The 22,371-nt window shown below is 46.6% G+C and overlaps 1 protein-coding gene across 4 annotated transcripts in view; it reads left to right on the top strand.

Annotated features, from left to right (window-relative positions):
* The window catches only part of TAF1 (TATA-box binding protein associated factor 1), a 441,469-nt gene that overhangs the window by 41,556 nt on the left and 377,542 nt on the right, over nt 1–22,371 (top strand). For all 4 annotated transcript variants that reach the window (XM_029607221.1, XM_029607219.1, XM_029607220.1 and 1 more), the window contains exon 4: nt 15,933–16,052. In XM_029607221.1, coding sequence (XP_029463081.1) covers nt 15,933–16,052 — 120 coding nt within the window. The remainder of the gene's footprint in view (nt 1–15,932; nt 16,053–22,371) is intronic.

Raw genomic sequence — 22,371 nt, 5'->3', positions numbered from 1 at the left:
CCCTTACAATCGGCGTTACTTTCCCGCTGGAGTCCGGTGTCCGAGCCGTACTACCTCCCGCTGCCATTGACGAACCTGGCACGCTACAGTCTAAGGTGGTGGCTGTGTTCAGACAATTTCCTCAGGGGCATTCCGCTCGTGGTACCGGGGTGGAAGGTGGTCACCACGGACGCGAGCCTCTCAGGTTGGGGAGCGGTGTGCTTGTGGAAGACAGTCCAGGGACTCTGATCCCCAACCGAGTCTCGATGGTTGATCAACCGCTTGGAGACCAGAGCGGTGCGCCTGGAGTTGCAGGCCTTTCTCCCTCTGATTCAGGAGAAGTCGGTCAGGGTGCTGTCCGACAATGCGACCACAGTGGCCTACATCAATCGTCAGGGGGGGACCAGGAGTTGTCTGGTGGCGTTAGAAGCTCGTCTGTTGATTCAGTGGGCAGAGCAGCACCTTGTCAGCATAGCTGTGTCCCACATAGCAGGGGTCGACAACATACACGCAGACTTTTTGAATCGAAATCAGCTCGACCCCGGAGAATGGGAGCTTGTGGACAGGGCCTTTCAGCTCATCTGCGACAAATGGGGCACGCCGGCCATGGATCTGATGGCGACATTCAAAAATGCCAAGGCCCTGCGCTTCTTTGCTCGTCGAAGGGAAGGGGCAGAGAGTCTGCTGTTTCTACTTCTGCTCTTGTTTTATTTGATCTGTGAGGTTCTTATGTTTGTTACCCTCTTTTACGGGTCAAGTTTCTTGTTGGGGGTCAGTGATCCAATGGTTCCCCGGTTGAGATTCATTTATATAGTTAGTTTCAGTTAGGGGTCATTCTGCTTTGACATTGCGTAATACTGGCAGACTGTGGGTGGCACCCTGATATTTATGGCAGAGCCAGTCAAATCTTGCTCTGTCTCCATCTGCTGGTGCGGAGGCAAAACCCAGGAGTCTGGACTGATCCTTGGTACTACAGGAACGAAAATTATTGAAGGTAAGACCTAATTTTCTTTTCAAGTTTTCTGAGGTCAGGCAGGATGGTAGTTCTCTCACTAAAGAATCTAAAACTTTCAAACATGCATTTGCAGCTGTAGTCATCACGCCTGTGGCTGATCAAGATATGGTCAAGCACCGTAGAAACCCTGGGTGTAGTATCATTTGGCGCCCTTGATGTGATCCATCGTTGGTGAACTCGAAAGCGCTATGGGCCCTACAGGTGCCGTCACCACTGAAGGCACCAGTGAATGCAGTCAGATGCCGCAGGACACAACTGCAGAGCACCATGTGTACCATCGGTCGCCATGGACTTCGCTGCTGTTGTTCTATGAGGGAAATGGCAGTGAGCCATTCCCGATGCAGTTTCAAGGGCTGTGTCCAGCCTCTTGGAGCATTATTAGGTACTGGAGGGTCTGAAGCCATAGAATGCCACCCACCACCCAGAGCCCCAGTGGTACTGGGGACGTCGTCACACCGTTCCTATGCATTCCACAGGGAGTTACTGTAACAGTGGAGTGCTGCATGTGTGGTCGGGCAAGGCATCTACTCCAATTGCTTCGGGCAACAGCAGGCAGCATTCTCTCTGTCTGTGAACTTCTAAGGCATGCAAGGGTTCTGCCATCATTGCATCAAGGTCTCAGTCTCCTCGTTAGTTCTGCCCCACAAAGTTCTGGGGAGCATTGGCAAGGAAGGCATCATCACACTCTGTGATTTGCCTTTTGGCGGCGTGCAGCCACTGACTTTAGCAAGTGGTGTATAGTCCTTGCTGCGCCATGGGATTCTACCCACAAGCACAGTGAATGGGGTCATAGGTGTGCCGCCATCCATAGGATGGGATACCACTGTATGAGTACTGGTCAGTGTGCTTTTACAGTGGAGGGCTCTATTCTTCAGTTGCCCTCTACTGTATGGGTGCGTGTGTATATGTTATGTGTTCCTCGTGGAGAGCACAACAGATTGTTCACTGCTGCCACAGGACTGACCTAGGACTCCGTTCGTGGTTGAACCCTAAGGAGAATAAATACCAGGAGGATAGTATCAGGAGACTTCTCCTTCCTCAGAAGAGGAATATGTCTTTTGACCTCTTCAGTGTCACAAATCCCCTTTGTGGAGAAGCCCCTGGGGCTCCATCCCTGGCAGGTTTATCGCTGAGCCGAAGCCTTGGAGTTTTTTGAATTAGTGCATCTCTTTACAGGCCAGGGCTGGGAAACGGCAGTGGTGGTCATCTGACGGTTTGTGCTGGGGCTCCTTCGTTGATTACTGTGGTGGCCTTCCCCATTGAGGGGGGCTGGCAGTGGCAGATTGGTCGCTTCTGAACCTCAGTGATTGTGTGTCAGCTCTCAACTGGAGAGTTGACAGGTTATTTCATGCTGGTTGTCCAGCCCTGCAAGCGGGTGTCCCTCGTTCTCTGTTTCCCGGAGAAGGCATGTCACTGCTTCTGACTGGCGGTTGGTTTCTTGCGGGATCTGAGAGCCGATTGAGCTGTAGCACTCTCTTTAGGTCATCCTAAGGTCTGTTTTGCAAGGGAGCCTTTCCAGAGTAGCTCCCCAGTGAAGATTAGTGTTTTCTCCCATCCAGGAGTCATCTTTGATACCTCTTGAGCTCAACGGGCGTTTATTTGATAAGGACCACTATTGCCAGACACTCTTGTCTGCGGTACCCTACCTCAGTGAGGAGGATTCTAATCCATTAAATTGGTGAGTATGCTTTTCAACGTATTGCCATATCCATGGCTGAGGGAGTTGGGGGACAAGGGACCCTGCAACAGAGGTGCTGCTCTTTGGTTGCAGTGACTTGCAAACATTACTTCCCCATTTTATGGATAACCCTGTCTGTGGACAGGAAGTCCTGGTTCATGTAACAATTGTTCCATTTACTGGACCGCATGCTTCCTTAGGGGAAGTATATGCTGTCATTGCTGAGGTATAAATACCTAAGCCAGGTTTGGGGCAGTCTTTTTCGAGATCACCCTTGCCCTGCCCTGCCCTGGTACTTTTAGAGTTTCTGGGCTGGTGAGGAAATCCTGTTTGACAGGGGTTTGTATTTGTGGCACCCTGGTTTTCTATCTCTCCGTGGAGTGTTTCTGGATTTCTTCCCTTTGGAATTCGCTCTCAGTTTCAGCTGTTCCAAGCAGCCTGAGGGCTCTAGCTCAGTGGGTAACTCCCTACTGGAATCGGCAGTGAATTGTTTGCTTGATGTTGAGTTATATAACCTAGTGACTTGTACTTACCCCAGCAGTCTGCCTCCTTGTGTTCTTCTTCATTTCATTTCATTTATTAAAATTTATTGATCGCCTAACACAGAATAGGCCTAGGCGAAGAACAAAAATACATACATAATAAAAACAATAATAAACACACACTTCAGACAAAAATGTTTAGTTTCACAGAAACTGGGGGAAAAATACTACCAAATAATTGTATCTATGTCCCTAGATCAAGTTATTTATTATTCGTCAGTTGACATTAACGAAAGCTCTTAGCCATTACTCTATTCACATTATTCTCATTTTTCTAATAACCATATTCTCACATTCTTTTCACTGAAAACTGAGTTACACATACTTCAGGCTGTTACATATTATAAGCATGGCGGAGTAAAAACTCTTTAAATTCTAATTTAAATCTTTTAACATCATCCAAAGACCTCAATTCCACAGGAATTTCGGGGGGGAGGGGAAGCTACAGCATTCATGGTATATCTGTGGGGTAGATTTTAAAAGAAGCACGATCAGCCTACTTTTGCTTGCGCATCAGACTCAAGCAAAAGTACGCTGGATTTTAGTAGATACGCGCGGAGCCGCGCGTATCCACTAAAATCCTGGATCGGCGCGCGCAAGGCTATCGATTTTGTATAGCCTGCGCGCGCCGAGCCGCGCTGCCTCCCCCCGTTCCCTCCAAGGCCGCTCCGAAATCGGAGCGGCCTTGGAGGGAACTTTCCTTTGCCCTCCCCTCACCTTCCCCTCCCTTCCCCTACCTAACCCACCCGCCCGGCCCTGTCTACACCCCCCCCCTTACCTTTGTCGGGGGATTTACGCCTCCCGGAGGGAGACGTAAATCCCCGCGCGCCAGCGGGCCTGCTGCGCGCCGGGCCGCGACCTGGGGGCGGGTACGGAGGGCGCGGCCACGCCCCCGGGCCGTAGCCACGCCCCGTACCCGCCCCCAAAACGCTGCCGACACGCCCCCGGAACGCCGCGACGACCGGGCCCGCCCCCCGACACGCCCCCCTCCGAGAACCCCGGGACTTATGCGAGTCCCGGGGCTCTGCGCGCGCCGGGAGGCCTATGTAAAATAGGCTTCCCGGCGCGCAGGGCCCTGCTCGCGTAAATCCGCCCGGTTTTGGGCGGATTTACGCGAGCAGGGCTCTGAAAATCCGCCCCTAAGTGTATATCTGCAGGGAAAGATTATATCATTTTAAAAATATTTTTGTCAAGCTCTGGCCAATATTGCCTTTAGCTTTTCTCACTTTACTAGGTTGTCCAAAGTGTCTTCCTGCTCACCTGAACTATCTTGTAGACAGGATGAATAACCTTGCCCTCGACAGGGTGCAATGTTGGTGAGCTTCAGGCTTAACATATCTCCGTGCTCTGGGGTTTGGGCCAGCGATCCCACTTAGGGATTGCCTTTCTTCTCACAGGACAAGCAGGATGGTAGTCCTCACATATGGGTGACATCATCAGGATGTAGCCCAATCACGGAAAACTTCTGTCAAAGTTTCCAGAACTTTGACTGGCCCCTTACTGGGCATGCCCAGCATGGCACCAAACCTGCAGCCAGCAGGAGTCCCCCTTCAATCTTCTTTTTTCCACACAGCAGTAGCCTCGCGGTAAAGGAGCTCTGAAGAGATTCCTGACAGGAATTTTCCTCACGGAATTACTAAAAGTTAATTTGCCCCACAGGGGTCCCTCCTCTAACTTTTTTCAGACTGTTTGGCCCTCGCGGCCTACTGGCTGTCGACCGTACTGTGGCTCGATTTTTGCCATGGCGTCGGGATTCCGTCGGTGCCCGGACTGTACCCGCACCATGTCTATCACAGACCCCCATAAAGTCTGTGTAATGTGTCTAGGACACGAGTATGATGTCTTGACCTGCACTAAATGTGCCCTAATGACACCAAAAGGTCGCAAGGCCAGAATGGAGAAGATGGAACTTCTCTTCTGTGCCCAAACCCCGACTCCGTCCATTGCATAGACATCGTCAGAGCCGGCACAGTCAACTTCACGCCAACATCGACCACTGGCCGGTGACCGCCTGGCATCGATGACTTCTCGGCCATAGACACCCTCTACTCCCCCTCAGGACCAAGGGGATTGCAGGGACAAACATCGCCATCGACACCATAAGTCTCGGACCATCGAGGGAGCAAAATCATCGACCTCGCCATCGTCCGAGCCGCTGTCGAAGAGACCCCGTCCAGAAAAGTCACCGACTGGGTCACCGAGGCAACCCTTACCCGACGGGATCGGGAGCCGCGACTCCGCTTTTCATGGTGGTCCCTCCGGCTATGCCTCTGCCTCCCTCTTCTGTTCCGAAGCCGGGGCTGCTTGCTCCAGGACTCCGAGAAGAACTGGACCGGATGGTTTAGGAGGCCATCGACAAGGCGATGCGACGACTCCTGGTTCTTCTGGCACCGACAACGGTACCGATAGCGGAACCGATCATCGACCTGATTCCGGCAGCGCTGGCACCGCTGCTGTCCAGGATGGAAGCGCTCATGGCCGCATTTCCACCAATGGATCCCGGGTCTCCGATGGCTCTGGTGCCCTCCCCACTTACAGTGTCATCGGGAGGAGAAACACCATTCCGCATCCCTCCATCAGGAGTTCTGCCTCAGCCATCGATGCCGATACATCCCTTGCCACCAATCCAACCATCGGTGCCGATATATCCGTCGGCGCCACCGAGCCATCCATCGATGCCTGCGCCGGTGCCTTCGTTGCCGTCATTGGAGCCTCCGATTCCTTCGGAGCCTAGTCCGGGACCTTCAGGTATCCCACCACCCTGTCCCCCTCTAGTTCCTAGAGGGACAAGTGCTTATGATACTTGGGCTGATGATTCCTCGACAGACACCGATGATTTACCTTCACCACCTTCACCCACTGAAAGTAGGAAGCGTTCTCCTCCAGAGGACCTCTTATTTATAAACTTTGTGAAGGAAATGTCTGAATTGGTTCCCTTCCAATTGCAGACTGAACAAGATGATAGGCACCAGATGATGGAGTTGCTCCAATTCCTGGATGCTCCTAAGGTAATCACCACTATTCCCATCCATCAGGTCCTTCTGGATCTCCTGAAGAAGAACTGGGATCATCCTGGCTCCATAGCTGCAGTCCACAGGAAAGCTGACACTACCTATTTGGTGCAGTCAGCTCCAGGTTTTCAGAAATCACAACTGGATCACCACTCTGTTGTGGTGGAGTCTGCACAGAAGAGAGCGAAGAGGTCAAAGCCTCACTCTTCTGTTCCCTTGGCAAGGAACAGAAGTTCCTAGATACCATTGGTCGCCGAGTCTTCCAGGGATTAATGCTCATCTCCCGAATTGCCGCCTATCAGCTCTATATGACCCAATATAACAGGGTCATTTTCAAGCAAATACAAGACTTCTCAGACTCCCTGCCTCAGCAATTTCAAGAACAGCTACAAACACTAGTCAACAAGGGTTTTGAGGCAGGCAAGCATGAGATCAGAACATCTTATGACACCTTTGATACCTCTACTAGAGTATCTGCAGCTGCTATTTCGGCAAGAAGGTGGGCCTGGCTCAAGTCTTCTGACCTTCGCCCTGAAGTACAAGACAGGTTATCTGACCTGCCTTGTGTCGGAGATAATCTGTTTGGTGAACAGATTCAACGGACAGTGGCAGAACTAAAGGACCAACATGAGACCCTGAGACAGCTCTCTCTGATGCCGTCCAACTATTCTTCTAAACAACCCTTCAGGAAGGACTCTAAGAAGTCCTATCCGCCACCAACCAGATCCCGTGCCACGAGACCTTTTCAAAAAGCACAGTCTCGTCAAACACGTAAACAAAAACCACAAGCAGCTCCTCAACCAGGGCCTGCTTCAGTTTTTTGACTTCCACCTAGAGAGCAGAAGCCAGATTCCACTGCCACAGTGGGAGGTTGATTGTGCCTCTTCAACAACATATGGCACTCAATCACCTCAGACCAATGGGTATTGGCAATAATTGCTCAGGGTTACCATCTGAACTTTCTCTCCGTGCCTCCGGATTCCCCACCTCTGTCGATGTGGAGAACATCCGATCACTCCATTCTTCTGGATCAAGAGATCTCCCTCCTTCTCCAGTCCAACGCAATAGAGCCCGTACCATCCTCTCAGCACGGCCTAGGGTTCTATTCCCGGTATTTCCTAATCCCCAAAACATCGGGAGACATTTGTCCTATTTTGGACCTATGGGCCCTAAACAAGTACCTCCAGCGAGAGAAGTTCAAGATGGTCACCTTGGGCTAGCTTCTTCTTCTTCTACAAAGAAGAGACTGGCTCTGCTCGCTGGACCTTCAGGACGCATACACTCATCGCAAATACCTGAGGTTTCTAGTAGGCCCCAGGCACTATCAATACCAAGTGCTCCCATTCGGCCTAGCGTCTGCGCCACGAGTCTTCACAAAATGCCTCGTAGTCATTGCAGCCTTCCTCAGGACTCAAGGTGTTCATGTCTACTATCGAACGACTGATTAGTCAGGGCTCCCACTCAGCAAGCTGCTCTGTCGTCCCTCAATCTAATCTTAATTTCATTAGGATTTCTCGTCAGTTTCGACAAATCTTATTTAGTCCCATCTCAAACCTTGTCGTTCATTGGGGCAGACTTGGACATCTTACAGGCAAAGGCTTTCCTACCTCGACAGCGGGTACAAACTCTCGTGTCTCTTGCGCACCAGCTGCAGTCTCAGCACTCTGCGACCGCACACCACTTTCTCATCCTTCTGGGACACATGGCGTCCTCAGTCCACGTCACACCAATGGCCCACTTGGCCATGTGAGTCATGCAGTGGACTTTAAGGTCTCAATGGACCCAAAGCACTCAGCCCCTGTCGACCTTTGTCCACGTCACTGACTCACTCCGTCTGTCTCTCGCCTGGTGGAACAATCAGAACAATCTCCTCCAGGGTTTGCCCTTCCAGACTCCAGGCCCTCAAGTCACGCTCACCACTGATGCTTCCAACCTCGGATGGGAAGCCCACGTGGCCAATCTGCAGACACAAGGCTCTTTGTCGCCAGAGGAAGTCAAACACCAACTAAATTTCCTGGAGCTTCGAGCAATCAGATATGCTCTCAGGGTATTTCAGGATCGCCTCTCAAATCAAATCATCCTGATTCAAACAGACAACCAGGTAGCCATGTGGTACATCAACAAGCAGGGAGGCACGGGTTCCTTCCTTCTGTGTCAGGATGCTGCGCAGATTTGGGCGGAAGCTCTCGCCCATTCGATGTACCTCAGGGCCACCTACTTGTCGGGAGTGGACAATGTGCTGGCAGATAAGCTGAGTCGTGTCTTTCAACCGCACGAGTGGTCTCTCAACCCCTCTGCAGCGAACTCCATCTTCCAACAATGGGGATTTCCTTGGATAGACCTCTTTGCGTCTCCTCAAAACCACAAAGTGGAGAACTACTGCTCTCTCATTCACAGCAAACACTCTCAGCCCAGAGACGCATTCTCCCTCTCATGGGCAACCGGTCTGCTCTATGCATTCCCTCCACTTCCTCTTCTCTCGAAGACTCTCATCAACTTACGTCAGGACAAGGGAACCATGATCCTGATAGCACCTCACTGGCCATGCCAAGTGTGGTTTCCAATACTTCAGGATCTCTCCATCTCCAATCCCGAAGTTTCTGGACTATCTCTGGCATCTGTCAGAGTCAGGTCTTAATAAGCAAAAGAGGAAATGCAGCAAATTTCAATAAGTCCCAAAACAACTTCAACGTTGTAAATTCTTTTGACACTTTATTGGCAGCAACTCCATTGCTTAAAGAGACACAGTTTTTTTAAACAGGGCCCCCGACACGGACCTGTGTTTCGCCGAACGCGGCTGCATCGGGAGGGACGTGTTTAAAGCGGGGTTCGTATGCTTGAGCACTTTGCGCTTTAAAGATATTTTTCAGCAAGGAGAGCTATCTTAAATATCTTCAGCAAGGAAAAATATCTTTAAAGCGCAAAGTGCTCAAGCATACGAACCCCGCTTTAAACATGTCCCTCCCGATGCAGCCGCGTTCGGCGAAACACAGGTCCGTGTCGGGGGCCCTGTTTAAAAAAACTGTGTCTCTTTAAGCAATGGAGTTGCCGCCAATAAAGTGTCAAAAGAATTTACAACGTTGAAGTTGTTTTGGGACTTATTGAAATTTGCTGCATTTCCTCTTTTGCTTATTAATGTATGTCTGAAGTGCAGCACTAGCTCCATTTTTGTTTTTGTGGAGAGTCAGGTCTTAAGACATCTTCCATCAGAATGCATGTCAGTGCGGTAGCCGCCTTCCATAAAGGTGTTGGGGATGTCCCTATATCAGTACAACCCCTTGTAACACGTTTTTTGAAGGGCTTGCTCCACATCAAGCCTCCACTACGTCCTCCGGCCCCTTCTTGGGACCTTAATCTGGTTTTGGATTGGCTCATGAAACCACCATTCGAGCCTCTTCACTCTTGTGAACTTCGATATCTCACATGGAAAGTGATTTTCCTTTTGGCTATCACTTCAGCTCACAGAGTTAATGAATTGCAGGCCCTAGTTACCTATCCGCCTTACACTAAACTTCTGCAGGACCGGGCGGTACTCCGCACTCACCCTAAATTCTTACCTAAGGTAGTTTCGGATTTTCATCTCAATCCATCCATCATACTACCTACCTTTTTTCACAGGCTCCATGCCAATCCAGGAGAACAGGCTTTGCATACCCTTGACTGCAAACGGGCTCTAGCATTTTACCTAGACCATACGGCTGCCCACAGGGAAAGCACTCAATTATTTGTCTCTTTCCACCCTAACAAGTTGGGGAAGCCTGTGGGTAAGCAGACTCTCTCCTCCTGGTTGGCGGACTGCATATCCTTTTGCTATCAGCAAGCGGGCATTCCATTTCAAGACCGTGTTAAAGCACAATCTGTGAGGGCCATGGCGACTTCAGTAGCACACCTACGATCGGTGCCGCTTCCTGACATTTGCAGGGCTGCCACCTGGAGCTCTCTCTACACCTTTGCAGCCCACTATTGCTTGGACAAAGCCGGAAGACAAGATTCCATCTTCGGCCAATCTGTCCTTCGTAACTTCTTTACATCGTGACATACCAACACCCTTCCACCTGCCCGGTGGGGTTCAGGATGCCCTCTACCAAATTCCACCCCAGTTGTTGTGCCTGTTGCACGCCTTTAGGTACATTTGGTGCATGTCCGGATATCCTCAGCTCGGTACTCACCCATATGTGAGGTCTACCATCCTGCTTGTCTTGTGAGAAGGAATGTTGCTTACCTGTAACAGGTGTTCTCACAGGACAGCAGGATGTTAGTCCTCATGAAACCCACCCGCCACCCCGCGGTGTTGGGTTTGTAATGTTTTATTATTTTATTTTTTGGCATTGTCTGTAGCTTTTAAACAAGACTGAAGGGGGGTCCCTGCTGGCTGTAGGGTTGGTGCCATGCTGGGCATGCCCAGTAGGGGCCAGTCAAAGTTCTGGAAACTTTGAGAAGTTTTCCGTGATTGGGCTCCATCCTGATAATGTCACCCATATGTAAGGACTAACAACCTTCTGTCCTGTGAGAACACCTATTACGGGTAAGCAACATTTGCTATCCCATGAAACTCTTGATGCTTCCTGCTGGTCAGCTATATCTGGTGCTTTGGCACATAGGGTCTGTCATAGACCCTGCCATTGTTGCTGATTATTCTTCCAAGCGTTGCTTGGGATTTCTGCCCATTATGCCTCTTAGCCAAACATGGGCACACTTCTGCAGAGATATTCTGACATCCTTCGGATGTCAGTGGACCGCAGTTTCTTTCTGGGGAGTTGTCAAGCCCCAGTTGGTTTTTCGGTTGTCTTGTAACACCGAAGATAATTGTGTGGTCTTCATCTAAGAGTCCTTCTTTTGTTTACATTTTTATATTTTTTCCTGATCCAGAAGGTTCTAGACCTACTGTCGTTGTCAGGGTTTACTGATCCGAAACCCTGCTTGTAATGTTTTCTGTGATGCTGAATATGTTTCTTGCTGGTACTCGCATCACTCCCCTGTCTTGGGCGCCTCTGCTACACATCTGGGTTTTGTATCTATGGTTGTCTCTTTGTAGAACCCAACTATTTTCTAGCCCATACCTCTTGGTTAGTCGGCTGACTCAGAGGCAAAAGGGAGAGAAGTGGTTCTTTCAGCACAGTGCGTTTTCCTGCTTTATTTTGCTCAGGCAGCCTATAGCTTGGGATTCACCCATGTGTGAGGACTACCATCCTGCTTGTCCTTGGAGAAAGCAGATTTGCTACCTGTAATAGGTGTTTTCCAAGGACAGCAGGATGTTAGTCCTCACGAAACCCACCTGCTTCCACTGGGAGTTGGTTTCTCCGTGTATTAGCTATATTATGGACTGAGGTACTCTGCATAGAGGGCAGGGTGATGACTACAATTGCGTTTGCTCAGTTGGACATTTTTTAAAGTTGTAGATTTTTTGAGATCAAAGGTCCATGCTGGCCTCCATCTGTTGATGTCACCCATGTTTGAGGACTAACATCTTGTTGTCCTTGTAGAACACCTGTTACAGGTAAGCAACTCTGCTTTCTACAACATTGGATTCAGTATTTCGATTCTTGGAACATCTGGTGTTTGCCATTTATATGGACCTTTGTTTTTAGTTTTTATTTTATTTTTCCTAGGAATTTCAATGTTATAATAAATATTCGTGGAAAAATAATTTTCTGTTGATAAGCAGGCTGAATTCGCCATTCTGCATGGGTGACATCATCAGGCGGTCCTAGGCGGAGCTGTCACTCAAAGTTTAAGCTTTTTGCCCTTCTGGGCATGAGTGATATTTCCCATGTGAAGGAGCATTCCAGAAGCAGCCTCAGTTCTTTCTGGTCTGCGCACAGCACATATGGTGGAATCTGTGTCTCTAGATTCCTCTTCAGTTTCTAATCAAAACTCGCATCCAAAAACAGCACTTTTCAGTGCTACATGGCTCAGAAAAAGCCTTCCGCCTTCAAATCTTGTCGTTGTGGCCACATCATGTCCATTACTGATCGCCACAACTATTCTGCCCAGGTCTGGATCACAACCAGGCCAATTGCTGAGGCTGTGGGAGAATGTTCCCATGGGCGCAGAGGCAATGAGCCGATAAGATTGCAAGGCTTAGAGGAGGAGAAGAAGTGCCATTTTGAACACTCCTCAGCCTCCCCATCTTCTTCATTGGGAGAGGTAGGAGATGTACTCGGTCCACAAAATCCTTGCCAGGGCAATCGTACCATATCTATGCACAGGAGCACTGTCCGGCCTCCTCGGGAATGCTTTGAGAGCTGTCCCATGGTGTCGGGAAACAGTTACCAGCCGAACAACCTGAGACCCTTGGAATGGGAAGCCAGACGCCCTCGGCACAAGATGAACCGCAGAAGACTCATGCGCTGCACATGACGCACCAGGTGTTAAAGAGTCGCATCCTGCGCTGAAGATGGTTCATTCTGTGTCGTCCATGAATCACTGGGTGCCAATTACAAAGCACACGGCGCCAACCATTGTCAACTTCAGCTCCGTAATGCGTGCTGGCATCTACAATGATGCAAACAGTGCCAACCACCTCAAAGGTTAAAAAGATGAAGAAGACATCTTCAGGTGTAAACCTTCCAGCAGAACTCCTCCATTGAAAAAGAAAAAGCAGGTTCATGGAAGGGAAGTTGCATCCCTCTCAGTACCTACATCAGGGGCAAGGCCTACAGAGGATCCTGATCACAGTGTGACCTCCCTGCCTACCTCGGGATCCTCTGTGGAGAGCGACCAAAGGGCATATTTACTTCCCACATCTCCAAGAGAGGGCACCTCCTGTATAGATTGGCAAGAGCCAGCTCTTCCCAGGAGCTCTCCATCACCACAGGATATACTGTCCGCAGCATTCCCACTCTCAATATTACCAAAAGGTCTCTGTCCCTCTTATGGGACACCAGTCCAAGTTCCAGCAGGAGCCTACAGACCCTCTCTTGCTTCCAGCCTCTGGCAACAGGGTCTTCGGCTCCCTACATCTCAACCTATTCCCTCTATCTTGCCATTGGCACCCATACTCCCACTGGATCAACATGTCATTGAAAAAGGGATCCTTACTTCATATTTTCCAAACCAGCGGTCTCAGCAGGCGGTAGTCTAATTTACAAACATCGTGCGGAACTTCTGATCTCTGTTTCTACAGACTTCACCACTGATCTTTCCTTCGGTGTACCCAAATCATCCACTAGAAACTAAACTGCAGAGAGTGGAAGCACATCCATTACCAGCATCAGGTTCTTCCGGGGACAACGAGGAAGAATTTTTGCCTCCATTCCCACCTTCTGGTGAGCCTTCTTTAGCACCCTCCCCAAGGTTGGAAAAACCTATCTTACCCTCTCCAGGGGAGTCCCAAGGAAGCTTGACAGGGCATTCTGCAAGACCACTCCTCTCTGCTGGAGGATTTGATTTATTCCCACTTTGTCGAGAAAATGGGTATGACTTTAAAAGTAGACATCTGTAAAGAACTGGACCCTGAAGCAGAAGAAATGGGCCTTCTCAAGATTTTGGAGATTCCAATCGAGCCCACAGCACTTCCATCTCATCCAGTTCTACAGAAATCACTAATTAATTTCTGCGAGACTTCTTCCTCGGGAACTACAGCTGCTCAAAAGCTGGACCTAAAATTTTATCTCCAAAAGAAACCAGGCTGTGGAATTGTGCATCTTCCCCTTAGCTCTGTAGTAATGGAATTGGCCATGAAGAGAGGAAAAAAATCCAGGCTTCATTCTAATTTTCCCCAAAGGAAGGATCATAAACTATTGGATGACTTTGGGAAGAAAGTCTTCCAAGGTTCCATGCTATCAGCTCGGATCAAACAGTACCAATTGTATATGGTGCAATATTTGTATGACTGTTTATAGTTGCTGAAGCCATTCATCAAATCCGAAGATGGCCAACCAATCTCACCTCAACCCCTTCATGACATGGAGGAGGGTCTCTGACATCTGTTGAGGGTAGACTATGAAGGATTTGTCACAGCCGCAGGGACATCGGCATCCTCAGTTGTGGTGTGCCGCATGGCATGGCTATGTGCAAGTGGCATACGTGAAGATTTGCATGACAAGCTAGCAGTCCTGCCTTGCCTTGATAACAACTTCTTTGGAGAGAAATTAAAGGAAACAGTCACCCAAATCAAGGACCAAAACATTGCAGTGCAATCCCTCTCTGCAGGAACCGATCAAGTCTGTCTATCGTACTGCTTCTACCTGCAATGCAAGATGCCCTTTTCCAAAGGAAGCCTTACCAAAGCTATAGGTAGCCCCCATACTAACCTCCACGTCCTCAGCAATCTACATCAAAACCATAGCAGAATTTTCAAAGATATCACTGCCATAGCTGCTGACACCAGTAGGGAGCAGAATTCAACTCTTTGCAACATTATGGTCCCAAATAATAATACACCAATGGGTATTAACAATACTTCAAAAAGGTTATCTCCTAAACTTCAAGAGCCAGCCTCAGACACCCTATCTATCCGTACTTCTGCTTGATCAGTCCCAACTAGGTCTTCTACAAGTGGAAGTGCAATCCCTCCTGAAGCAGAATGCCATACAAGAACGGGTCTGCTTTCAGTTCAGCCAGGGCTAATATTCCAAATACTTCCTCATTCCCCAAAAGTCAGGAGGTCTCCGACCCATCCTGGATCTCTGGGATTTAAACAAGCACCTGTGAGGGATAAGTTCAAGATGATCTCCCTGGGCAACATCCTGCCTTTCATCCAACCTTGGGACTGGATATGCTCTCTAGACCTCAAGGATGCTTATGTTGATATATCTGTGCACCCATACTCTTGGCATTACGTATGCTTCATGGCGGGGGACAAACACTACCAGTACCTCAATAGATTGTATGTAAAATGATCTGACTGGTGCTACGAAACACTCCCGATGTCACCTCTCCCCCTGTTGTCACCCAGGACGGACTGCCTCCCTCACACCCCTCCTTAGTATGCTATTGGCTTCCCCTAACACTGCTGCTGTTCCTGCCTGAACGGAATGGCAGCAGTGTTAGTGGAAGAATATGTGCGACTCACTGTGATGGAGAGGGAGGGGAAGCACAACTGGGGCAGCGGGACACCGAGAAGCCATGACATACTGCCGGTGCTTAGTGACACATTGGTTGACAATCGCTGGCTTAGACACTGACTCTTGACTCGATGGTAAGTTTGGTTGGTCATTATTAAGAAATCTTTTTATTGCTTAACTAAATTTTGTTCAAAACCATTTTTTGTTTGGATTATTTCAGGGAGCGTATGGTATAAGACTTGAGGCAACCCTTAGGATGGGGGTCTTCACATGTGGGACTGATTTATCCTGCATATCCATGGAGAAAACAAAGTTGCTGGTGTTCTCTGTGGACAACAAGATAATCTGTCTCACACACCGTCCCTCCTCCCTTTGAAGTTCAAAGGGTTTTTTTTGCAAATTCTGATATATGACTTGAGGGCGAGTTGCAGTGCACAACTTTTTAGTGCCAAATGCAAATAAGCCTTCTAGACCTTTCTAGCTCAAGCTAGTAAATGTTCCGTACTCTGTGCTATCAGATGACATCACCCACATGTATGTCTGCTTATCCTGCTCTCCACGGAGAACAGCAATTACAGGTAAGCAACTTTGTGTGTAAGGTTCAGCAGTAGATGCTGTGGCAGTGTGGTTGTCTTGCATTTTATGTCTCATAATGCTCTCTTGGATTTGACCTGAATTCTTTGGTATCCTTATTTTTAGATGATGATGATGATGATTATGATGCTGACTGTGAGGATATTGACTCTAAGCTCATGCCTCCTCCTCCCCCTCCTCCAGTAAGCGGCCGGAAAGAAGATGAAAAAGGACATACTGGTTCAAGTGAGTGAGAGGATTTTCAAGTTCTTGCTCTGGCAGTTAATTTTGTGCATTTGAAGTAAAAAGCCTGCAAGGGAGTCATTAGATGATCAAGGGGTAAAAGAGGCACTTAGGAATGACAAAGTCATTACAGAGATACTAAATGAATTTATTGATTTGTCTTCACTGAGGAAGATGTAAACAAGAGAACCATGCAAAACAGGCAGTGTAAACAGCACACACATAAATTAAATATACAACAAAGAAATAATGTGTGGCAAACTATTTACTGGTCAGTATCATTTACAGTAAATTTTTCAGTAAGTGCATACAATCACAGATATGTCACAAAGTTTTTGTATTGGATATACATTTATAAAACAATGGTACACACAAGGACCCCGACACGGCTGAGTTTCGCATCAGGGGCTGTGTCAGGGGGACCACAACTTCTAAGAGTCTATGAAAAGTAAATACTGAGCAGGTATTTTTAATATGGACAGGAACAGAGTTCCAGTTTTTTCTTTTTTATGACTGGCTTAACTCTTGTAATCCTCATCTACAGTTTGATTTTCATCTACACCGTGAACAAATCCCTTTTCTTGACATCATGATTAAGGTCCAGGATTCGGCTTTCAGTATTTCACTCTACCGCAAACCAACTGATCGCAATACACTCCTTCAATACGCCAGCCATCGTCCCCGCCTGTTACAGGACAATATTCCAGTAGGCCAATTTCTTCGCCTCCAGAGAATCTGCTCTACCCGACAGGATTACATTACACAAGCAAAAATTATGTCTCTGCATTTTCAAGAATGTGGTTACCCTAAGCGTATTGTTAAACGAGCTTACAAACGTGCCCCTTACATTAACCAGGACCTCCTCTTTATACCACGTCATCAGGACTCTACTTCTCAGCTTACTTGCATTTTGCCTTTCTCTCCACATAGCCATGACATCATTTCCATCATTAGAGCACGTTGGGACATCCTTCACCCACATACCATTTTTCAAGATTCTCCACGCTTTTCATTTACTTCAACTTTTGGCTTCTACTGATCATGTTGCCTCCGGGGGTCACTCCCCGTGTGGCCACTGCTCAGTGTGTGTACATTCCATGAACATTAGTGGTCACTTTACACACCCCGTATCTTCTAAGCATTATACCATGAAACAGCGTACAACCTGTGCATCAAGTGGCGTAATTTACGTCATCCTGTGCCCATGTCCCTTGATTTATGTGGGTAAAACTACCCGCCAAGTACGATCCAGAATTATAGAACACCGGTCTTGCCTTAAGTCAAGCCGCCTTGAGGCCCCCTTGGTTGATCACTGGCAGTCTCTCCATCACAGTATTGAAGATCTAAAATTTAGTCCTTGAGCAACTGCAGCTATCCACACGAGGTAGTAATGTTTCTCTTGCTCTCACTCGAACAAAAGAGCGTTGGATCTTTGAATTTAATTCTTTTACCCCTCTGGGCCTTAACCGTGAGGTTGAGTGGTCGTCTTTCTTTTAAGCTCTTCCCCTTTCTCTATCATCCTAGCTACTTCCTCCCCCCCTTCTTCCTTTTTTTTCCCTCTCCCTATCTTCCCTTACCCCTCCTCTCCCTAGCCTCTTCCCCAACCCCCCTTTCTCTCCCTTCCCCCTCCCCCTTCCTCCCCCTCTCACTTCTTCCTCTTTATTTCCCTGCTTTTATCCCTTCTTTTTTCACACACCCCTTCCTTCCCCTCCCTCCCCCTTTCCCCTTCTTTTTTCCCTTTTGCCCTTCCCCCTCCCTCCCCTCATCCTTCTCTCGACCCTTCCCCCCCTCCTCTTTTTCTGCTTATAGCTCCTACTGACATACTGCACCTTTGGTCTATTTCTGCTAGTTAAATCTTTAAATGCAATTTTTGTAGGTTTAACAGCCTCTGTACGTTGTTCCTGAGGCTGCCATGTTGTGTATTTCTAAACTTTTTTCCATCCTTTGGCACCAATATGTATACCCCACTACTAAGCGTTTTTTGGTCCCAGCTGGACTTTTCTTAATTTCTATATTCTTGATTTTTTAAACTTTTTGGAATGTACACCATAAGCCTACACTTTGTGTATACCGTTTTTATTTCTATTTTTCTTTATGTTTACTTTTGTTGAATAATATTGTGTATACCCCGATTGGTTACTCCCGATCACGTGTCCATTTTTTGGCGCGATATTTTCTTCTATTTAATCTAGCCGCGGACAGTTCTATACTGAATTGCTACATTGCTGTTCAGACCATCAAAAACTTTCTACTAAAAGAATGTTTACAATGAGGTCAGTTTGTTTGGTTTTCTTTGAGTTCTTTTACCTTCATTTTTTGCTGCTGCTTAACTTTCTACTTTCCTTGCTTGCTTTTATTCTAGCTTTAGCATGTATGCCTTCAAACCTTAATATATACTTCTTGTGACAAATGTTCCAGTTGCTGCCTGTAAGGTGAGCAAGATTGTGTTTCATTTTTTAGAATCGGCTTTTTCGTTTCGCTTCTTCTCAATCTTTTTGTTCAGTTGACAATATGTTGCAATTTGTTGCTTTTGTTGTTTTGGAAACGATCCTTTCATATCACTTCATCTGTTTTGTAGTGCACATGTTTGACTACTTTATTTCCGCGGATGGGTTCGCCCAACACGCGGCAAAAGCTAAAAAAGAAAAGTTAAGCAAGCAATTCCCACAACAGTTTCGTGTACCATCTTTAAACTTTCTCAGGTACCTTTTTTTAAAATTTAATGTAATTTTTTTTTTAATATGTCCTTGTTTTAAGCACAGCTTTGAATGGCTTTCTGTCGTTCAGCCCTTACCATTTCCTCTTCTTTTCATATTCACTGGCCTGCAAGCCTGACATTCTTTCTAACTACATATGATCCATCTACATTTCCTCGTACTGAATTGCCCTTCATTCACAGGTTATTATCTTTATAGATATTTTTTTCATATTTTTCCTACTCTCCCTTCTCCTCCTTCTTCTTTCATCTCCTTTCTCTCCTTCCCCCTCCTTTCCTCCATTTCCTTCCCGCCTTCCCTCTTCCTCCCCCCCCTCCCCTTTTCCTTTGTCCTTCTTGTTTAGCATTTTCCTCCCTGGACTTCCCTTGTACAAATAATATTTGTTGCTTTGTGACTGTGTTTGCTTACCTGCTCAGAATTTACTTTATCTTTGTTGTTTTCATAGACTCTTAGAAGTTGTGGTCCCCCTGATGCGAAACACGGCCGTGTTGGGGTCCTTGTGTGTATCCATTTTTTAGGATAACCCCTCACTTGAAACGTCCACATGTGGAGTTTGAGAAACAAGCACAGTGGCTTAAACAAAAGTTTCAAGTGAGGGGTTATCCTAAAAAAGTGATTAATCAAGCATATAAGAAGGCAAAATACTCTGACAGAGAACAATTGTTGGAATATCGAAATAAAAAGGATCAAGATAGACTAACGTATTTTGCCCCAATGCACGACAACTCCATCAGTGATAAGATCGATACACAGACATTAGCATGTACTCTCCTTACATGAAGTGTTTAAGGACACTCCTCTGATAGCTACCACAAGGTGTCCTAACAAATGAGATATGGTAGTACATGCTGATGTTGCCAGGAAGATGATCAGAAATGAAATCCAGGGCAGACGCAGTAAATGTGACAAGTGCGACATGTGCAAATTGACTTTGGAGGGAGTAGAATGGGAAGATCCGAGTACAGGGTTGAGAGAAGGCATGAGACAAATTGTTTGTCTAAAAATGTGGTGTACGTCATACAGTGCCCTTACCCCAAAAATTATGTAGGACGGACCTCTAGAGCAGTGAAAACTAGGTTAATTGAACACAAATCGCGATTAAATACAAAAAGGATTGAAGCCCCGATTGTTGAGCACTGCATAGAAAAGGGACATACTTTTGATGATCTTCGGTGGAAGGTGGTGATTTGAAGAAAAATTTGAACTTTCGCGAACAAAGTTGGATTTTCAAACTGAAGACTACAACCCCTGGGGAATTAAACGAGGAGACTGAGTGGGTATCATTGATTTAAATGAAGTCAGTTCTTTACCTCTGGTTTGTAAAAGAATATATGTAATGAAACTGCTATTACGGTATTGAGATATGTGAGGAGTCACTGGACGTACACTTAAGGACCTACACAAAGTTGCTCTTCATTGGTGCATTTTGGAGCAGTTGATTTGTTTAAAAAGGCAAGAAGAAACGGGGAAGATACCAGCATAAAATGCTGCCGCATAATACAAGAGCCGCATAATACAAGAGGTCCCGACGGTGAAGAAGAGGAGGAGAGGTTCCCCTGATGAAGAAAGTGGATTATAACGAAACGTGGCCATGTCGGGAGATGAATCACAAAGCTAAGTTGATCGGGCATTTTAGTTACAGAGTAACCTGATTGAAGGGATATGAAAGCGGCATATGATAATCTGAATCTATCAGGCATTGCAGTTACAAAGTAACTTTATTGAAGGGACATAAAAGCGAAGTGTGATACATTGTTCCTGAGTGAGTGTGATAAACCATCGCTGAGGGTGTTTAAAGTTTGGACGCGGAGAGCGTCGAAGTTCTGAGCAACTTCGAGAGCATTAAGAATCATTATTACATAGACGCGGAGAGCGGCAAAAAGTTTAAAACTGTGATTTAGAGTGTCGAAGGACTAATAAATTGAAAAAGATTGAGCAATTTTTTGCGATTTTAAGTGCACAAACACATTTTTTTCACATAAAAGTATTCAAAAAAATTGTAAAAAAAGCTAAGGTAGGATGGAGGTCAATTTATGATTACAACTTATAAAATTCTGTGTACAAGGCCAAGGGGGCATGTCACAGAAAATGTATGAAACCTTCCTCATCGTATTCCAATCATTTTTTTTACAAGAGTGAGGTAAATAACAGAGTTTTTCTATACATATTTTTTTACCTCACAAGGAGCGGGTATTTTGTGACATATTGCATTTATACTCTGGCTCTTCAAACTGGCTTACCCAGACCAAATATAGCCTTATGATCCCAAGTGCCCTCAAAGTGTATAGTCTGTGAAGTTTTCTGTTTTTCTGTATCTTTGTGAAACTGTTATTGGATTTATGGAACGTGTTTTACTGTGAATCATTGTATTGTGATTGTGCCAGCATAGTATATTGGGAATTTGTTTATATAATCCTCCTCATTCAATCTCCAATTGTTCTCAGAATGCATTTTCAGTGAAGGTTTTATATTTTATCATTGTTAAACTGTAATTATTGTACATATAATGTGGCCCTTTTTGTTTACTAAGTCATCCTCTACTGTTCCCTCCCCTTCCTTCACCCCAAGTACAGTCTGTATTGTTGTTATTGTACTCTTGTTAAGCACTGCTATTGATTATATAATAACTTATCCCTGCTGTCCCCTCCCCCTTTCTTTCACCCCCAAGTACAGTCCGTATTGTTGCTATTGTACTCCTGTTAAGCTCTGCTATTGATTATATAATAAGTTATTTACCTGTACCTCCCCCGAGGTACTTGTTCCTATCTCGTTTATTCCCTCTGCTCTCCTACTCTGCTGTTGCTTCTCTCCTCTCTTCTCGCCTGCTCCCCTTCCCCCTCCCTGTTTTTTGTATTTTCCATTCTGTCAGTTATTATGTAAACCGGCGTGATGTCCTCACGAACGTCGGTATAAAAAAGCTCATAAATAAATAAATAAATAAAATACTGAGACATTCTCATCAATCAGTTACCAGAGCTTGGTCCTTGTATTCAGGCTCTGTTCCTGCATTCGGAAGATTTCTTCATCCTCATATTCTTCATTCAGCGCTCGTGCTTGTTCTCCTTACTGGGTTTCTGGATTTGTGGTTTGCTCTTGCTTCTTGTCCTGTTCCAGGCCTCTCACTCCTTGTTTCAGTTGGGGGCTCCCCCTGCTTCTCATGCCTTCATGCACTGGGGGGCTCAACCTGAAGGGAAAATGACTGGCCTAGATAGAAGTCCCTCCACTGTCGGTGGCCTTGATTTGATGCTCCTGACACTAGGCTGCTCATTTCGCGATTACTCGTGGATGACAGCTGTTACATCAAACACTGGCCAATATGGACCCTGCTGATTTGGCCATATCCTTTCCAGTGTACCAAGTGCTTTACTTTGTTATGGACCACAAACACAATGCACAACTATTTTTTTGAGGGATATGAATACCATGGAAATGTAAACACGATATCACCTCTAGAAAAAACATTCATGGGTTGGAGGAGGTCGGTTTATGATTAAAAATTGCCATACATTGCTGGATGCGATGATATGAAATTGTATGAAACCTTCCTCTTCTTCCCCCCAAAATTTTTTCCTTTTTGTGGATAAATATTTGGACTTTATAGATAG

Source organism: Rhinatrema bivittatum, chromosome 6 (assembly GCF_901001135.1).
Source record: "Rhinatrema bivittatum chromosome 6, aRhiBiv1.1, whole genome shotgun sequence".
NCBI classification, from domain to species: domain Eukaryota; kingdom Metazoa; phylum Chordata; class Amphibia; order Gymnophiona; family Rhinatrematidae; genus Rhinatrema; species Rhinatrema bivittatum.
This window is presented reverse-complemented; position numbering and strand designations above follow the sequence as displayed.